This window comes from Urocampus carinirostris, chromosome 2, assembly GCF_059441175.1.
Source record: "Urocampus carinirostris isolate Australia breed hairy pipefish chromosome 2, RoL_Ucar_1.0, whole genome shotgun sequence".
Taxonomy (NCBI): domain Eukaryota; kingdom Metazoa; phylum Chordata; class Actinopteri; order Syngnathiformes; family Syngnathidae; genus Urocampus; species Urocampus carinirostris.
Window position 1 is genome coordinate 51929460 of NC_142350.1, and position 19113 is coordinate 51948572.

At 38.5% G+C, this 19113-nt stretch overlaps 2 protein-coding genes across 3 annotated transcripts; one reads left to right on the forward strand and one right to left on the reverse strand.

The window, feature by feature from the left end:
- The first annotated feature begins 9 nt into the window (after nucleotides 1-9).
- On the forward strand, nucleotides 10-9910 carry gja9a (gap junction protein alpha 9a). Of its 2 annotated transcripts, XM_088327048.1 has the most exons (4): nucleotides 10-1521; nucleotides 1635-1843; nucleotides 6399-6654; nucleotides 7843-9910. In XM_088327048.1, exons 2-4 carry the CDS (start codon nucleotides 1794-1796, stop codon nucleotides 8440-8442), a joined length of 906 nt encoding a protein of 301 aa, XP_088183174.1. In that variant the 5' UTR covers nucleotides 10-1521; nucleotides 1635-1793; the 3' UTR covers nucleotides 8443-9910. The 2 variants fall into 2 exon arrangements, with proteins under 2 accessions (XP_088183174.1, XP_088183175.1); XM_088327049.1 differs by lacking the exons at nucleotides 10-1521; nucleotides 1635-1843 and adding an exon at nucleotides 3198-4279.
- Nucleotides 9911-10918: 1008 nt separating this feature from the next.
- On the reverse strand, nucleotides 10919-15612 carry mycbp (MYC binding protein). The gene is made up of 5 exons (XM_088327050.1): nucleotides 15327-15612; nucleotides 15004-15076; nucleotides 13442-13490; nucleotides 11384-11513; nucleotides 10919-11232 (listed from the first exon to the last, which is right to left on the reverse strand). The coding sequence occupies exons 1-5, from the start codon at nucleotides 15339-15341 to the stop codon at nucleotides 11188-11190; spliced, it is 312 nt and encodes a 103-aa protein (XP_088183176.1). The 5' UTR covers nucleotides 15342-15612; the 3' UTR covers nucleotides 10919-11187.
- Nucleotides 15613-19113: the final 3501 nt, after the last annotated feature.

Consider the following 19113-nt stretch of genomic DNA (forward strand, 5'->3'; position numbering starts at 1 on the left):
GAGGTTCTTTTCATGGTTTACATCTTGTGTTTTATTGTTTGATAGATTGTGTTTATTATTAAAAAAGTGTATTTCTAACCTCTCTGTGTAGTTATATTTACTCTATTCAAGGACTAGTGCATGTAGAGGTGACGCCGGGGTTACAGCGACACTAACTTAGAATATTTTCACTTTAAGATGTGGATATAGACCCTACGCCCCTTTATTATGTCATTTTCCCCAGCATACGTCATCAACATTTAAGTCTTTGTCGCTCTCAAAAACACAAAATTCGAAATTTGCCTCATGCCTGTCTGCTATTTGTTGACGTCATGTAAGATGCTTATGTGCTATTGGTCGACGTCATGTAAGATGCTTGTGGGCTATTGGTTTGAGTCACAGCTTCATAAAGAAGATGCTATGCTTTTGCCGAGCTACTAAATGCTCATAATCTTTAGTAGTTTACTGCACCAGTTTATAGCGAATTACAAAATACGAATTTTCTATTAAAATTGGAATAAAAGAATCAAGCAATGTTCATTTTTGTATTAAAAATAATGACTGTTATGAATACTTTAATTGGTACAATATTGTCTTTATCCACACTGAAATATAATTTTCAATATTCATCAATTCTGCTATTGGCTGAAATACCTCCCACAATGCCTTTCTCTCTGTACGTTCAGTTGAGAATTTAGTATGTTTTGTAAAGACTTTTTGAGTTGGTGCAATAGTGTAGATATTAGATAATGGTCCCAAGACTTTAAGTGATGCTAAAGGGAGAGGCATAATAAGAATAAAGAGGCAAAAAGAAACAAATTCTTGTAAGGGCATGACAATCCTTACAAGTGGACCATTTAAAATGTTTTAGTTTTTTGCTCTCCCCCTCTGCATCCATAAAATATTCCACTGTAGCAGGTCAAGTCACATCACACCAAAGGTAAATACAGTTTTTTGTCTTCATTTATAATGTTATTTAATTTATATATGTATAACATATATTTGTGGTACTATATTCTATTTTATGACTAATGTTTAATGTGTACATTTTAAATGTTTTTATCTGAGGTTGGGGCGTTTGGAACATTTTACCAAGCTACCCTAGGTTTTTTTCTCCCCATCAAACTACAATTTCACCGTAGTACAAATGGATGTTGTATCCTGGGGGTTCCTATAAATATAATTAGTATTTAATTTTATATTTTAAAGTCAAAAATCGATACCAGCTGGCAATTTCAGTTGGAAATCACTGAATGATTTGCTACGTTTTATTGTGTTAATGAGCACAGAGGACAGTTAATAAAATCAAGTAGAAAAAATGTTTGACGTAATCTTCGCATGTGTATGAAGTAGTTCTCATGGATTTCTTTTGAACAGGTCTAAGTGGCAAAGCGCTTTGAACCGCTATCAATCAATCAATACAATCAACATGGAAGCGCGCTATAGACCGTACCAGGCTTGCATGTACCATAATTTATTGACAAATGAGCCTGTGATCACTCTGGACAGATTCGTTTTTTCAACACCATATGTTTATTACATGTAAGTATACCTTTTGTGTAGAAGTGCGATCATACATGATCACGTTCTTCTGAAGCTGGCTCACATTTTGCTGCCATGTTTTAAAATGTGTTTCTTCCGAACAATCTATGCAGCCGTGACCTAAATGCACATTTCATGGATTTTCCTTTGGAGCTCATGTTGTTGGTGCATTTCCCCTGGCATTATTTCAACTCACCAAAGATGATGCGAACTACTCTGCAAGCACGGTGATGCTCAGCAATTTTGTTCTTTAATTTTGAAAAGATTACCGAATGACCCACGGAGATTTAAGTCACCATCGACAGTCGGTCCACGCCGCAAGGTAAAGGACAAACTTTTGTTTAAATCGTGAAACATGTACAGTACACCATGTTCACTCAGGGTAAATGCATTGCAAATTGGTTTACTGACTAGTTAATTAAATTGGGGAGATTGACTAACTAGTATTTTACACTTGTTTTGGGAAAAGTTTTTAAAATAAAGCATTAAAAGTGGATCTCAATGACTATGAATTAACAAAAAATCCTGAAAATTTAGCAAACTCCTTCAATGGAAGCCTGTATAAAATGATTATTTTCCAAATCTTTAGCTGTCAACGTCAGTTATTGATGTCTACTTTTTGACATTCTTAGTTGTCATTCCGTCAATGGCAGGATACGTGTTAATTTATCAAACATGATACTTTAAAGTATGTGAAGGATTTATAATCACCATTCACAAGGCATTACAAGTGTAAAACTCATTTTAATTTATATTATTGTATGTCTGTTACTTTTGTTGCTGTTTTTTGAGTTTACACATGGCTCCTTGAAGAAAAGATGTGTCGCGAGGGAGGGGTTAGACGACAGATCCGGAAGCTTTGAAGTAGTGTGCATGCGAACGGTGTGAGTTGCGACCAACAGTAGCTCTTGTGTGAATGTTATACCACCCGATATTTAGTCATGAAATTGGCGACAAGACTTAATCAGCCGAGTGCATCTTTGATCACGCCGAGGGTAAATTCATTGGTGTCAGAAGTTTCGGATTTGCCGCCGCTCGTCTGGTACACTCGAAGAAACAGACGGTTTACCACTGGAGGGAGCTTGGCGAGCGGTAAAGCAAGAATCTGCTAAGTTTGAGATTGACATGCCCGCTTCAAGTTAGAATAGAATAGAATTTACTTTTTATTGTCATTCTTGTGCCCCGCACAGTTAAACCTGTAGCGAGCCGATGTGGCCGCAGCCAAACAGGGCGCTGCCATTTTAGACCCAACTGCTGTGTTGGGAGTCATTAGGTGACCAAACCCCCCAATTCCAACCCTTTATGCCGAGCAGGGAGGCAATGAGTACCAATGTTGTAAGTCTTAGGTATGACTCGGCCGAGGCTTGAACCAGCGACCTCCCAGTCTCAGAGCGGGCGCCCCACCCCCAAGGCCACCAAGCTTGTTTACATATGATATATATATAACATTTTATTTTATTTCTCTTTATACGGCAGAGCCCTCATTTGCGTTTTCTTTCAACACAGTAGCAAATTTGTACTGTACTTGTGTTTGTAATCGCCATCTTAAGGTATGACTTGGCCGAGGCTTGAACCAGCGACCTCCCAAGCTCAGAGCAGGCGCCCTACCCACAAGGCCACCGTGCTGGCACCAAATGCAGTCGCAAAAACATCACTATTTAGCGTTCGCCCGGAGTGATCGGCGCGAATATGAGCAGATATGGCCTGCCGTTAAAGCGCTTAAATCACCCGGTAAAAGGAGTTGTGAAGCTTATAGAGCGCAATTTTTATTAGTGGCCGGCACCTCAGGGTCGTCAAATGAAACGAAAGACATGCGATTGGCGCTTTTGCTGACTGACGACGCTGCATCCTGTCTACTGCTATTAAATCATGGAGAGTTAATTACACACTGGTGAGGGCGCTACAGAGGCGTTTTGGGGAGATCAATTTTAAGGAAACGCTGCGCAGTGAATTTAAGCAACATGATCGACAGACATGGAGAGGGAGAATGCAACCAAGGGGGTGAAGCTTGTATGTGCCATCAGGACCTGTGCAGCACAATAGTAGGGGAATAACTCTAAAGCAGGCCATGCTGTCTACTAGGGATGTGGACAACCAGGTCACCTGCCGCTGCCCAGGGATGGTGAAGCAGCAGGCAAACGAAAAAGGGCCTGTGTAGACTGGACTATGCGGACCCCTCCAAAATAACTGATATGCAACCTGCCAGTGAAGAATCTCTACAAAAGGGACCCACGCACAAGTCCAGAACGAGAACGTTGTAACAGTGGGCTGGACAGATGTGTGGGACTCCAGTCTTTGCTCGCTTGCAGATTGGGGATGTTTCCTGAACAGCCATGGTGGACACTGGGTATTCAGCCACTATCGTGAGGCCTGATGTTCCAGTGGAAACCGTCTCAAGACTGACCCCCGCAGAACTGAGGACTGTGACCTCAGTTCAAATGTCCCTCTTCCTCTCCAACGATATGTGTGACTCTTGCATATTAGGTCAAGACTTTTTGAAAGCTGCAAATATTGTGGTAGAGTTGGGCGCTGGGGTACTCATCCTGCCAAGTGGTCAGCGTGTGAAGCTGATTTCGGCTTCTCAGCGGGGTACTGACATAGCAACCGTCAACACCTCAATTTTAGAAGTGGCAAGTCTGCCGGGGGAAGCGCCAGTTCCGAAACTACAGCTATCAACGAAATATCAGGTAGTTTGCTTGCCCTGAGATGGACTTGGCCAAGCCCAGGGCCGATCCTAGAGACTGAAGCGAATACTGAGGCAAGTAGAAGGTCTTATTTACTCCTTAAGGCTAGGGGCTTCGTAAAGGGGAAGGCAGAGTAATGTTTGTTACTTTTGTTGCTGTTGTGTTAACACATGGCCACTTTTAAAATAAGACGTGTCGCAAGGGAGGGAGAGTTGCGGAAGAGAGACAGTTGCGGAAGGTTTATGCTTTGAAGTTGGTCTGGGTGTGAGTCATGTCCAACAGGTAGCTCTTGTGTGAATGTCATACCGCCTATTATTTTGTTATTGAAATGGCTAGGAGACGTAATCAGCGACTGAGTGCATCATTGATCACGTCAAGGGTTATTGCATTATTTTTAACTCGGTTTTTGACCCTAGGAATGAAGTCCATTTTTTGATGTCCATAAACGTCAAATTAACAAACAAGGATTTACATTATGTAATATCCTGAAAATGGAATCATATATTTTATCAGTTCATTAAATGTATGAAAGATTTTTAGATGTATGCATATTTTTAGTGGAACTGTAATCATTTTTTCCCCGTCTAGCAGTCAATGGCACAAAAATTGATAAATTAACATAAATTAACACATTTAATTACATTCTCATATTAAATAAAAGCAATGATAGTCATATTTGTGGAAATGTGTTTTCACATCTGTAAATGGCAGTGACAAATTTACAGTGTGTAAATGAAATCATTTATATAGTTAATATAATGTAAATCACAATTTACATTTGAATTTATTACACACAAACTTATATATAGATATATATCTATATATATATATTTTTTTTGTGATAGTCAATGGAACATAGTTTTCTTAACAAGATGTTACAATATGTGAAATATGACATTTTCATTCTTAATTATATTACTAATAATACATTCTTGTTAAACAATTTGATTTCTAATTTGAATGATTCTTTCCCATTAGTTTTTATACTCCAAATGGCTGATTTCTTAATCAGAGCCTTCAAAGTGGTTGTTGGTTAGATCAGATAAGATAGACTAACACAGTTTACCCTAATCAAATGTTGTTTTTAAATATTTGACAGCTCGATTAAGGCACTATTTCAAAATAAAAGCTTTTGTATATGTAGTTTTATTAGTGACAAAATTCTGTTTATGTTCCAAATCACATTTCCTCGGTGCATGTGACCCGCTTTGAGCATACGATCAATTGCATTTATCTTGTCAATGTTAGTTGCAGTTCTCTATGTGCACATATAACGTACTACAGTACTGTGGGGTTAAACTCATGCCAAAATTTGATGTATAAAATAATGTTTATTTGTGCCAACATTCTGCTGCGGTGCAGTTTGAGGACGTCATGCGGGAGTCAATAATTTTGCGTGTCAATGCCGTGTGCGTATGTCACATGTCGGTATCGATGTTAGCTTTCATTGTATAGTTTTGTGAATTAACTTTTTCTTCCGTGTTTGTTTAATTCAGAATATTGGGAATGTTAGTTTTCAAAATACAGGCTATAGATCATAAGCATACTTTTTAAAAGTTTACGGAACATTCTGGGCATGACTAAGTAACAGACAATGGCTGCGAATACATGTTTGATTATTGTAGCGCTCGTTCATCGAATTCTTCAAGTGTAAACTGGAGTTTAGTTTTATCCCTGAAAAAGCGAATGGTCAGTTGTAGAGATGGTAATTCCGACTCTTTTTAGAGAGCCGGCTTTTACGGATCGGATCACTAAAAAGAGACAGCTATTTTGGTTCCCAAACGGCTCCTCTGAGGACAACCGTTATGAAAAAAAATGCTGACGGATGGACTCATAATCAGTACATTTTACAGTCATAAACATTTCGATATTAAAAGTGTACACATGTTAAATGTACGTTTTTGTGTGGATATCGCACAAAATGTGTACACATGAAACAAAAAATAACATGAACACAAGCACCGACACTTGAAATATGCACACAGCAAAGACATGCAACACTAACGGAATCTACATGACATCAAGTTTCATTCATTCATCAAACTACACCTTGGCATAATTTTGGCAGTCATGGACCTTTGTTTTATACATACAAGGAATTTTGGCACTGATGAAAACCCATACATTGAGAGCTAAAGGTTTTATTAGTGCCAATGCATAATATCCCTTCTTCTATGATGGATCCGTGCGCAGTCACAATGGCAAGATGGACGACTGGAACGCGTTCAGCGGCATCCTGGAGGAGGTGCACACGCACTCTACCATGTTGGGCAAAATCTGGTTGACGCTTCTGCTGGTTTTCCGCATGCTGGTTTTGGGCGTGGCCGCCGAGGACGTTTGGACCGACGAGCAGGACCACTTTGCCTGCAACACGCAGCAGCCCGGATGCCGAAACGCGTGCTATGACTTGGCCTTCCCCGTCTCCCCAGTACGATTTTGGGTGCTACAGGTGAGTCATGTGTCGTTTGCAAACGAAACGGCTCTATGAGGCAACTCTTTAAAGTGAACGGCGAGCCTGCTCCCCAAAAAGTATTTTCTTCTCTAGCTCACTTTCCTATTTCTCTCCCCCTTTCTCTTTTTCTATCTCAATTAATGTCTTTTTGCTTCCCATTTCTCGCTAGCTCTCTCCCCGTTTTTCTTTCTCTCATACTCTTTATTTCTCACTTTTGCTCTTTCTCTTGATCTTTTTTTCTCACTCTCTCTCTTATATGTCCGGCCATTAAAATGGCTTTATGAGCCAACTTTTGAAAGTGAAGAACAACCACTCTTTTTTCAGGAAGTGTTCTCTTTCAAGCCCTCTTTCTCGTTCTCTTTTCTTTTCTCTCTCTAGCTTGCTTTCTATTTCTCCTTTATTTAGCACGTCTATTTATCTTTCTAGCTCTCTCCCACTTTCTGCTCATAACTCTCTGTCTTATCTTTCAATCATATTTGTATTTTTCTATTTTTCTCTCGTCTTCACTCTCAAGTATCTTTTTTTTTTACACTCACTCGATCTCTTCCTTTTTTCTCTATCTTGAAGACATTTTGTTAATACAAGTGGCGTCATCGCTGTGTTTTTCGCTTAGTATAAAAATATGAAAGTTTCATTTCAGTGGATATTAAAACAATAAAGACTATTATAATACAGTAGCACAGGGGTGGCGAATAAGTTTGACACAAAGAGCCGACATTTTTAACTGTTAGAGTCAAAGAGCCACACCACGCACTGACCTGCCATGACAGACAGACATACAAACACACAATTCAAAACATATTATTTCCTATAACACACTCCTCTCCTTTTAATGCAACAAGTATCGTTCTTGTGTTGATTTCAAGGAAAGTGCCCAACCTCAATACACCCACACAAAAAAAACTAAATATGAAATGAGGCAAAGAGCCACAGTATATAGAAAATATGATGAGGCAAAGAGCCGCATTCTTATTGGCCAAGAGCCGCATACGGCTCTAGAGCCGCATGTTCGTCACCCCTGCAGTAGCATAACACATTTTAAAAATTTACTTATTTGGTGAATCCGTTTTCATGACTCTTGGTAATGTATATCATTAAAAACAATCCAATGACCCTGCACATTTTAGCAAGCCCAGCCAAAAGAGCCCTTTCTCTAAAAACAGCCATAAATTTATCACTCTCCAGGTGGTCTCAGTGGCTTCCCCCTCCCTGGTCTATGCCGGCCACGCCCTCTACCGGCTCCGGGCTCTGGAGAAAGCTCGCCACCTGAGGAAGACCTTGCTCAGAAGATTGCTAGAAGAAGCTGAATCTGAGGAATCCAAGCTTCGCGTGGAGCAGGAGCTAAAGCGTCTGGAGCGTGGGAGGCGTGACAAAGCCCCGCTCAGGGGAGCTCTGTTGCATACTTATGTAGCTCACGTCCTCACACGTTCCGTCATGGAGGTGGGTTTCATGGCTGGGCAATACCTCCTTTACGGAATGTGGTTATACCCGCTCTTCAAATGCCGGTGTTACCCATGCCCCGATGCCGTGGACTGCTACGTGTCCAAACCGACAGAGAAAAGCATCTTTATGGTCTTTATGCAGTCTATGGCTGCCTTATCCCTGGTCCTCAATGTCATGGAGATCCTAAACTTGGTCTACAAGGCGGTAAGGAGGGGCGCCCTTCAGATCTACATGACCAACGAGCATTTCCAAAGAGATTTAAATAATGAGGTATCATTGCCACCAAGGGCAACGTTGGTGCCGTTGCCAGCAGACCTCAATGTGGTCAAGGAAGGACTTTAGTAGTGTTTTTTGTCTAGCAGGCATGAAAATGTATATATTGATATTTATATAAATAAGGATTGATCTAAGAGATTGTCATGCCTGTGTCTTGGACCTCTGTTTAAAGAATTGTGCACTAAAGACAAACTGCTATATTGCCCAAATTGAGGGGTACCTAAAACACCAAATTGGCCAGAAATTTGAAAGGCACCTTACAATCACAGTGCGCCTTGTATACCACACTATACGGTGAGTGAAATTAGAACTGCATGGTGACAATTAAATGATACTGTACACGGCCCTAAAGGACTATTTAGAGTACTGACGCCTTCCGACTTACGTACATTCGACTTACGGATTCCAGCAGATACGCTAATTTTTTGGGGGATGACGAAAAAAATCCAGACATTGCACTAAGTTAGACTTATTGTGATTAAGGGCTATACAAATAAAAATGACTTGACTTGACTTTTCCAAGTATAGGACAGTACTGTAGGGCTTCTTTCCGCCGCTACCGGCGTGTGGTGGCGCTGTAAGGGGTCACCCAGTATCCACCCGAAGAAGAAATCAGGCTTCTACTTCCTAGTTCGTGTGTAAACATAGTGTACTGAACCTCCAGCGCGCTAAGAACTTTGAAATGTTTATTGTTTAATATCTCGTGCATCCATTCAATATGAATGGTGTAAATTGTAAGGATGCGAGCAGTTTCTTTTGAAACAAAAGTGGAATAAGAAAGCTCGATGCGGTTGAGAAGGGTCGGAATGCATTTTTTTGGGCCACTTTTTTAGGACAGAGGAGGACCTCTTCCAAAAGTAAGTTATACTTCACTTTATCTTTATATCCCATACTATTTTATGAAATGTTTATTTTTTAGTACAAAACAATACAGGTTTACCTAAACATACCTATATAAACCCCAAACATACAAAATATAGCACTGAAGCAACTTGCGAAGAAATTCAACTTAGTAATGATCGTCCGGAACCTATCTTGTTCGTAAGTAGGGCAGTGTCTGTATCCTCTTGTGGTTAACACGCTGTTTTTTGCTTTACATAAAATGAAGCGCAAAACTTTAACAGTAGATCAGACTGCAACTTTCGAACACTAATTGCTAATCCTCTTTTGTTGTTGCTTTGGACAATAGTTGTAAGTATGAAACATTCTGATTACTTAAAGATTTTGCAGAGGGACAAGGAGGACTGATCTGTGTAAAGAATAAATGGGGCCATGTATCAAGAGATTTTGATTTAAACTCTTCTCCCATCAGAAAGGGCATTGCAAGACAATGATACCAGAGACACAGCCAGGGCAACAAAAAAGTAGCTTCTAAAGAAGCATTTCAAGGTCCTGAAGTGCCCTAGCTAGTCTCCAGATCTCAACCACATAGAAAATCTGTGGAAAGATTTGTAAGTCCATGTCACCCAATGACACCCTTAAAACATCACTGCCTCAGAGAAGATGGAGGAATGGGACAAAATACCAGCAAAGATGTGTGGAAAGATAGTGAAGCGTTACAGATAACATTTGACCTCTTATTACCAATAAAGCGTACATAACAAAGTGTTGAGATGAACTTTTGGTTTTGACCAAATACTTTTTCACCATGATTCGCAAATGTATTAAAAAAAAAAAATCAAAACTATGATGTTCTGTTTCCCCCCAACATTCTATCTGTCATGGTTGAGGTTTGCCCAGGTTGACAATTGCAGGCCTCTCACAATACTGTATATATCACGCCAAACTTTTTTTGGGGTGTCACATTATAGTGCGGAAAATACAGTACAATGCATATATTCTAAAGAAAGCAGTGCCTCGCAACACACAAATCATCTTCCCCATAAAAATTTTACTCCAAAAAATCTCTAAACTTGATGGACTCCAACGTCCAGTAATAATCATTAAAACATTGAGAAAGCATTTCTTTTGCCTATTTATTCAATAAATTCAATGGGTAAGACTATAATGCAGTAATCCCCCACTACAACTCAGTTTACTTCAGTTTTTGCTACCTCACATATTTGCATCATTCATGAGCATCTAAGTTTCCTGTTATTTTGACGCATAATTGAGTTTCATATGACAGTAAACTGATATTTGAGCCTTTTACTTCTCAAATTGAGAAAATAGATGTATCTGTTGTTACATCCAACTTTGTTTATTTTAGCCTTGTAGGTGGTGTTATAAATTCTAATTTGAGTGACAGCCGATTCCTACAGTTCTGTGCAAATATTTCAGTATGTAAATAAAAATCAAGTGTATTTAAAACCCTTCCAGATAGATAGATAGGGGATGAATAAAGTATCTATCTAAGGGAAATTCACATTTCCAGCAGCATCCCTGAGCTGAGAATAGTACAATTTAGCCATTTTCTCATTAACAGGTAAACTAAAAATAATATTATACCGTATTTTTTATCAATGAAAGCTGGTGAAGCTATTTACCTGGCATGAATTTTATTATGTCACCATTTTCCAGAACAAATAAACCACAATGTAGCTCAGGAAAATGTGTTTAATTGTTGATATTATCTCCTAAAAAGTGACTAAATTGGACCCCTGACTTTGTGTCTATTTAAAACACACAAAAATATACAAGTCTCACCATAAAACTGTGCAAGTATGTTATACATACAAAAATTAAATTACCATAATTTACAATCACCCGAGAGTGAAGTTTTAAGTGAATGTCCCTGGTATAGTATCATGATATAAATTCTAGTTTTGAGGTCATAAAGGCACTCAAACCCTCTTGGAGTCAGGCTGGAGACTACTCCACAATAGGGACCTCTTCAGGTGGTTCGTGACGTTGTAGCTGTTGAGGTACATTAAAAAAAATTAAGGAACTGTAGTGAAAAAAATAAAGTACATTGGAATTCCTGGAACGTATAAAAACTTGGAATGTTCTAAGCAAGAAAATTTAATTAAAATAGAAATACATTTCCTGAAAATCTGTAGTCACTCACTCTGGCTTTTAGCTCCATGTTCTCCTCCTCCAGCCGGGCACATCTTTGCCTGAGGTCCACAACTTCTAGCTGTAAGGCCTCAGTGTCAGCATCAGTCAAGCCGGGTGTGCCCAGGTGTTGCTTGACAAATCTGGACAGGTTCGGGTTAAAGCCATTGTACTACAACATGGTTTTGATTTCCGACAAAGAGCTCAACCCTAGCAGATTCCAGACTATAAGCTACTTTATAGCTTGGCTGCTGTTGTCGGCGGCGACATCCGATTCGTAAACTGGCGTCTAGAAGCTGGTTTGGAGTTGGTGCAGAAGGGGAATCCAACTGTTTGTTTAAAAAAAGCATCACAATGGCCTACAGCAGGTGATAATGCAATGTGATTTCAGCCAAGTGCTCTGAATTTCAAAGTAAAAAAAAAATTAAGCGCAGATAAATGGCGGGAACAACGGACTTGCTTCGGGGGACAAATGCCTTGTCATCTAATTATTGATTCTCCCTGTCCCTATGGAATAAAATGGTGATCTTGGCAGAATCATCGGGGAAATGTCGAGTACAGAAAAGTCCCGTATTGTGCCGCGATTAAGGAACTTGTTTGCGTGCTTTGTCTTAATCAACGAGCACAGCAAACAATATTAATTAAATTAGCACTAACATACACACAGAAGTGGGACAAAAACATTCTCAAAACAAAACTAAACATTCAATACAGACTAAAATTCAGGAATACAAACGATCACAACAACCAGTACACAAGCCGAGCCATGCAACTGATCTTAAGCTCTCCCATTCCTTGCACACATGACAAAGTGATAGGAGACCAGGTATTTCTACTACTAAATAAAAACACATGCCGACACTAGTTACTAAGAAAGGGTACAAGATATTTATCTGCCTGACCGTTATCGAACCAATATGACGTCACAGTTTACCCCAAAACACACGATTTCGACAGATGAATAGAAATGCCCCGTAATCATTTCTGCTTCGTTGGACATTGCTTTTTGTAAACTGTTCGTTTCACAAAAATTATTTGCGTTTCCAAATAAACAGACTCTAAAATTAACTCCTGATATGGTAGTTAGTGCTCCCCTTTCAATTGACACCTTTTCCATGATTAGGGTCCTTTCATGGTAATTTTATTCATGCACAAGCGCAGAGTTACATTAAACTCGCGTCTTCCTCGACACATATTTCACTTGTCTCACATTTATCTTTACTGCTCGGGCGCACGTTAAAAAAAAATGCATACATCAGCCACATCATTGCATGAGCCACGGGGTAAAAAGCTTGGGAAAAAAGTTGTGGCTTATAGTCCAGAATTCATGGCATACCAAACTAAACCTGCCTAACTAAAATATTCAATTAGCTGACTATACTTAATGCAAATTTAATATTTACTGCTGCGCTAGTTGATTAAGATTGACTGCTACAAAACAGTGTGCAAACGGGTGTCTTAATTTTGGCACAATGTGTTACTTTACTGTACTAGGCATTTCTTTGCTGATTTTTTAAAAATGAAAAAAATGGACATGAGTTCATTTTTATGGCCATTTAAGCCTGAGGCTTGTACAACAACAAAGTTGAGTTTCTTCCTTAAATACGTGAATGCAGGTTTTAATCAGGTACACTCTGTGGCAGGGTTGGGTAGGGTTACTTTAACTTGATTACTTTCAATTACTTTTGGATTACTCCAATACCAAATATGCTAATAAAAGACAAAAGAAACTAAATATGAATAAAATTACTAAATTTTGTGCAGGCTTGTGGAGTAACGGAATACATGGAACGGCAAAAATAATGTTGGCAAGTTGTTTGGATTTATTTACATTTTGTTTCTGTTGCAATTTGTTAGTTTTGCCGGAGATCAAAGCCAGGAGAGAAAGCTTTCCACGTGTTGTGAGTCATAATTTCATTCATATTTAGTTTCTTTTGTCTTTTATTAGCATATTTGGTATTGGAGTAATCCAAAAGTAATTGAAAGTAATCAAGTTAAAGTAACCCTACCCAACCCTGCTCTGTGGTCTGGTATTTATGGTATTCTTGTTTTAGCTCACAAGTAAAGATACTCCAAAGCGTTGGTCGGCTTCTCCGGTTGTTCATATAGCGCCACTAAAACTGAAAAACAGTACAAATATACGTGTTAAAATATTCATTTTAATCACTATTACCCTCATGACTTTTAAACGGCGACATGTAAAAAAAACACATTTTCATTTGAAATATAGTATAAATAAGTTTTTTTTAATCGTAGCTGTCAAGAAAAAAAAGACAACTCCATTTAATAATTATTGTTTGCATTGTAAACATTCCAGAAATACAATTTAAACAGCACATACAAATTGAAGATGTCTTTTTCACATGACTGACTAATTATATAATATAATATAATATAATATATATATATATATATATATATATATATACCCACAATTTAATTAAGCTGCATACATTAGAGGCCTAATCAATGTATACAGAAAACGAGGACAACAGGAGGGCTAATTAATAAATTGTATAATTTTTTTTCTAAGCCTCCCGATGTCTTGCGGTCAAAATGACTCGCTACTATGTTAAAAGCCCAGGGAAGAAAAAAGATATAAAATTATTTTTTATTTAGTCACATTTCCATGTAAATTGTATAAAAAGTACAAAGGCTTTCCTATAAATGACAACACAATGGTAAAATGTATAATATTGATCTGACCAAAAATTTAGAATTTTTATTATTACTATTTTTACAATTCTTGACCAATTATCGTATAAAAATACGACCAATTTTTGTTTGACATTTCTGTTTACAAAATAGTTATTTGGGGTCTTGGGTTTTGGCCACACCTCATTAATTTCATTTATACCAATTAAATTCCTTTACCCCTGATTTTTTTTTTTTTTAATATTTTTTCTTGGCCAAACCAGTAACCAAATATTATATAGTTTTATACAATGTTAAATGAAAACAATTTTTTAAAACAGGATTTTAAAGTTTGTTTATCCGGTTATTTGATAAATCAATCGAATATCCAAACAATTTCATGAGTTTTATACTTTTCAAGAATTCGACCTCCCGAAAGTGAAGATTTTTTTTTAATCCAGTGTTTTTTTTTTAACAGTTATGCTAAAAGGAAAACAAAACACAGAGAAACAAATCTTGAGATATTAAAATCCGAATAAGGCCCATGGATTGTTACATTGGTACTGTCACAATGTTACCGTCACATCGCTAATCCTCCACCTGTGCATCCACCCTCCACGCCACTGTACCAGCTCAAGGCACATGAAACCGAAAGGTAAATACAATTAATTTATCCATGAATAAGCTTAGCCTGGTAATTTAATTTTTAGTGATATTCCAATATTTTGAGATTGAATATTTAGTTGTTGCCACAATCAACAACATAAAGAGAATAAAAGGCTTGCACAATTAAGTTGATTTGAAACGAATCCAGAATTGATGCTATTTTTTATTTTTTGAATTGCATTAAAGTTCTTTTATTTATCTGTATCACAGTATTATTATTTTGTAAGACTGTGTTGTAGTCACTTGATGGAGGGTTGATTGTTTCTGGCGGCTAACTTTAAAACACAATTGTATACATATATACAATTCATTAATAATAATCGTAGGTTTTACCACTGGTCAGACTGTCTACAACACCAGCTTTCTCCAAGTATCTCCGAAACTGCTCTCTCTTGTGGTCTGGGGCCTGTCGAGTGGGTAAAAAGATGTAATAATACAATTAATGAATGTCAAAAATGAAACAAAAATATATTTCGAACAAAAACACGCCGAATAAAATGGATTTTAAAGTCAAAATCATTCCAAATCCATATTTGATACATGAGCTCTTGCAGGTGCGCAACAGACTCTTAATTAATTACAACATTAGAACGCTCGACACAAATATTCGTGCAAATAAAAAATATTCGTCCGTTTTAGCAAACACATAAACTTACCTTATAATGCGACATGTTGACACAAACTGTCGAAGTTTTATCAGTTACAGTGTTCTTTTGTTTTGCGCGTCCTCCTACTTGGTTACGCTTTCGATCACTCTCGCCCGCTACAACCTCCGACTGGGACCGGAAGTAGATTTCTTTTCTTTCAAATTAATTTCGTTTCTAGCAATTTCATCTTTTCGTTCGTTTTATGGATCATTTAGTGTTATATTGATATTAAAAATGTAGTGAAAATAATCTAACCTCCGTTTTCTGTGTCAAGAAGTGTGCTTCGCAGTGTTGACGTCACAAATGTTGATTTACACGGTTTGGTTCAAATCAAAGTGCAAACGTTGCACTTTCGTCATGCGACTCAACTTTATACAAAGTGCAACATACTGACGGCGTTTGTTCTTTTGATTATTTAAAAATGCTTCAAATAAAATCAAAACTATGTATTTGCGTCTAAAACTTGCATCCTAATAAACTGCCTGGACGGATCTATTGACACTAACAAAGATGTTATATAACGAAATTGTGAATACGCTTGATCGCTATTAAGATTTTCGAGAAGGGTTGTTCAAAGCTCACATTGTATTTGCTGTTAAAAACGTCATATTGAAATATAATATTGTGAATGTGCTTGATTGCTGTTGAGATTGTCAAGATTGTTTTCTGTTATTAGTGTCAATAAATTTGTTCAAACCCAAAAATTCTATTTTGAATTTAATTTTTGTTTTCCTTGTTGTCATGGTAATTCCCGATATTTCTGCGAGTCCATGAACGTCTCAATCATGTTGTCGCCACCTATCGGTGCATATCAACACTTTCAACTAATTTTAGGATCGTTTAGTTTTTAATAAAATATATTAATTCCTGATCGCGGTGATCAAAAAAAGAGATATTTTTAAGAAGGTCAATGGCAAAACGCCTGGCAGAGTTCTTATTGTGAAGTTATTTTTTCAAGTCATGTTTATTGTATCTCCCTTAATCACAAGGAGTCTCTAAGGCAGGGGTGTCAAACTCATTTTAACTCGGGGGCCACACGATAGAACAAACATTCTGTCGGGGGCCGGACTAGTAGATTAAAGAGAAAGAAAAAGAGAGATAAAGAAATAAGAGAAAGAGGGGGAGAAAAGGAGAGAGGGTGGGACAAAGAAAGAAAAAGAGAGAGCGAGAGAGCGTGAGAAACAGAAGATAAAAAGTTGTGAGAGAGCGGGAAGAGAAAGGGAGAGGAATAAATAAATCCAAAGAGAAATAGAAAGACAGAAGGAGAGAAAAGAGAAAAGAAAGCACGAAGGGTACGAAGAAAGAGAAAAGAGAGAAAAGGAAAAAATGAAGTTAAAGCAAAAGAGGTTAAAAGACACAGAGAGAGAAAGAGACAAAAAGCAACAAAGGAAGAGAAAAATAGAGACAGAGAGGGAAAGAGACAGAGTGGGAGAAAAGGGGTGGAAGAGAGAGAGAGAGAGAGAGAGATAGATAGAAAGAGAGAAAGTACAGTGTCTTTATGAGAGGCACCTGGCTTTGGCAACATCAAGTTGACATATTTCAACCTGCAGCTTGTTTTTCTCCTGCGCTTCTCTGAGTCTTGTCTCGCGGGCCGGATTCAATCCCTTAGCGGGCCTGATTTGGCCCGCGGCCGCCTGTTTGACAATAGTGCTTTAAGGGCTGTCGTAATTCCCGATATTTTTAAGATTCCATGAACGTCAACCATATCAATTCTGTAAACTGCATTGAAGATTACTTCGATTTAAAAACAATTGTGTGGCGTTCACAGCAATGAATATTAAATACAATATTCTTAAAACATGAAAATGACAAAGATTGGTAGAACATTTTAAATGCGTGATCGCCATCCGTCGGTCTCTAGCAACACTTAATTTTTTTCGTTTTATATACAAATACTGTACGTGTTCCATATGTGCACATTCATTAAATAACAATTTAAAGTTGGGGTTTGGGGTTTTTAAGGGTTATTGTTCTATCTTCGTTATTCATTATCCATTATCCGTTATCGGTCAGTTCATAATACGCTACAAAGCCTAGGAGCCGGGACTTTTACTCTCAGCCAAAAGGCCAAGCTAAGGTCCTAGCCTTAAAGCCTTGCTGCGATCATTGCGAATGCACCGTTCCCGGAGGTACTGCAATACCGGGCCGATAACCCCATTGTCGTACATTTTACAATACAAGTTAATTAAGTTTTCCTTGTTGAGGTAATTCCCGTTCATTCCAAGGGTCTGTGAGAACTTCTCAATTGTGTTGTCGCCTACTGTTTGTTTAATGGCGGTCTTGATTTTTGAATTTTTGTTTTAAGGCTGTTTTCATTACTTGAACTTTCGTTTTATTGATTGAATGAATGAATGAATTAAAACTTTATTCGAACATCAAAATAAAAGAACAGAACAAAAACAATAACTCAACATCAAAATAACGATACATAATGTTTTATTAACTGAATTACGGCACTCTTGAGCTTCAGTGGTCGCCACCTGTCGATGCCTATTGTGGGAATGGTTTTGATTTACATTAAATGTATTGTTCTGAGGGTGGCACAGCGGATGGGTGGTTAGCCCCACGATGTGGAAGTTCAGGGTTCAAGTCCAGTTACCACTGCCTTCCCTGTGAGGAGCTTGCATGTTCTCTCCGTGCCTCCGTGAGTTTCCTCCGGGCACACCAGTTTCCTCCCACATTCCCCAAAACATGCATGTCACGTTAATTAGCCGGTCCAAATTGTCCCTAAGTGTGAATGAGTGAGTTGTCTGTTTCTGTGTGCCCTGCGACTGGCTGGCAACCAGTTCCGGGTGTCCCCTGCCCACTGCCCGAGGATAGCTGTGATGGGCTCCTGCGACCCTACTGAGGGTAAGCGCTGCAAATAATTGATGGATAATTGTCCTGCATTCATAGTGATGAATTAATAAATACTTTTTTCCAAAAAAGTAAAATGACAAAAGGCCTGGCAAAAACCTTATCGATTAAGTTGTCAATGTTATCATGGTAATTTCGCAATTTTTGAAAGTCCACAAGAGTCCAGAGTTTCCTATCAGTGCTGTTAACAATGTTGGAGATTATTTTGATTAACATATAAGTAATTGTTCTTTTTCCTGGGTGATGGAACAATGTAGATTTTAGAAGTGCTTAAATCTCAACAATTCTGGTAGAATCCTTATCATGAGATTAATTTACGGTTTGCTTTTTGCTTTGGTCATCCCCGACATTTTGAGAGTACATGAACGTCTCAGGGCAGCACGGCGGCGCAGTGGTTAGCGCTTGTGCGGCACAGTTCATGTCATGGGAACCTGTCGTGGGTTCAAATCCAGCTCCAGACTTCCTGTGCGGAGTTTGTATGTTCTCCCCGTGCTTGCGTGGGTTTCCTCCGGGCACTCCGGTTTCCTCCCACATTCCAAAAAAACCATACATTTCAGGTGAATTGGCCGGTCCAAATTGTCCCTAGGTGTGAATGAGCGAATGAGTTGTCTGTCCCTGTGTGCCCTGCGATTGGCTGGCAACCAGTTCAGGGTGTCCCCTGCCCACTGCCCGGAGATGGCTGGGATGGGCTCCAGCCCCCCCGCGACCCTAATGAGGATAAGCGGTACGGCTGATGAGATGAGATGAGATGAGATGAACGTCTCAACTGTGTTGTCGCCACCTGTCGGTGCCTATCAACATTGTTAACTATTTTGGAGATTTTTTTCGATTTATTATACAATAAAACTCCTTTGTTCATTGTGATGACATGATAAATATATTCTAATGTAGAAACCTAACAAAAATCTGGGTGGAATCCCTGTTTTAGGGACTTTGTTGA

Excerpts from the sequence above, each read along its gene's own strand:
- gja9a (XM_088327048.1), top strand. The coding sequence starts at position 1,794 with ATGACCCACGGAGATTTAAGTCACCATCGACAGTCGGTCCACGCCGCA. Across the intron at positions 1,844-6,398 it reads CAGTCGGTCCACGCCGCAAG|TCACAATGGCAAGATGGACG; the intron begins GTAAAGGACAAA and ends ATCCGTGCGCAG. Across the intron at positions 6,655-7,842 it reads TACGATTTTGGGTGCTACAG|GTGGTCTCAGTGGCTTCCCC; the intron begins GTGAGTCATGTG and ends ATCACTCTCCAG.
- mycbp (XM_088327050.1), bottom strand. Across the intron at positions 13,491-15,003 it reads TGTAGACAGTCTGACCAGTG|TTTTAGTGGCGCTATATGAA; the intron begins GTAAAACCTACG and ends ACTGTTTTTCAG. Across the intron at positions 11,514-13,441 it reads AAGCCGACCAACGCTTTGGA|ATTTGTCAAGCAACACCTGG; the intron begins GTATCTTTACTT and ends GAACCTGTCCAG.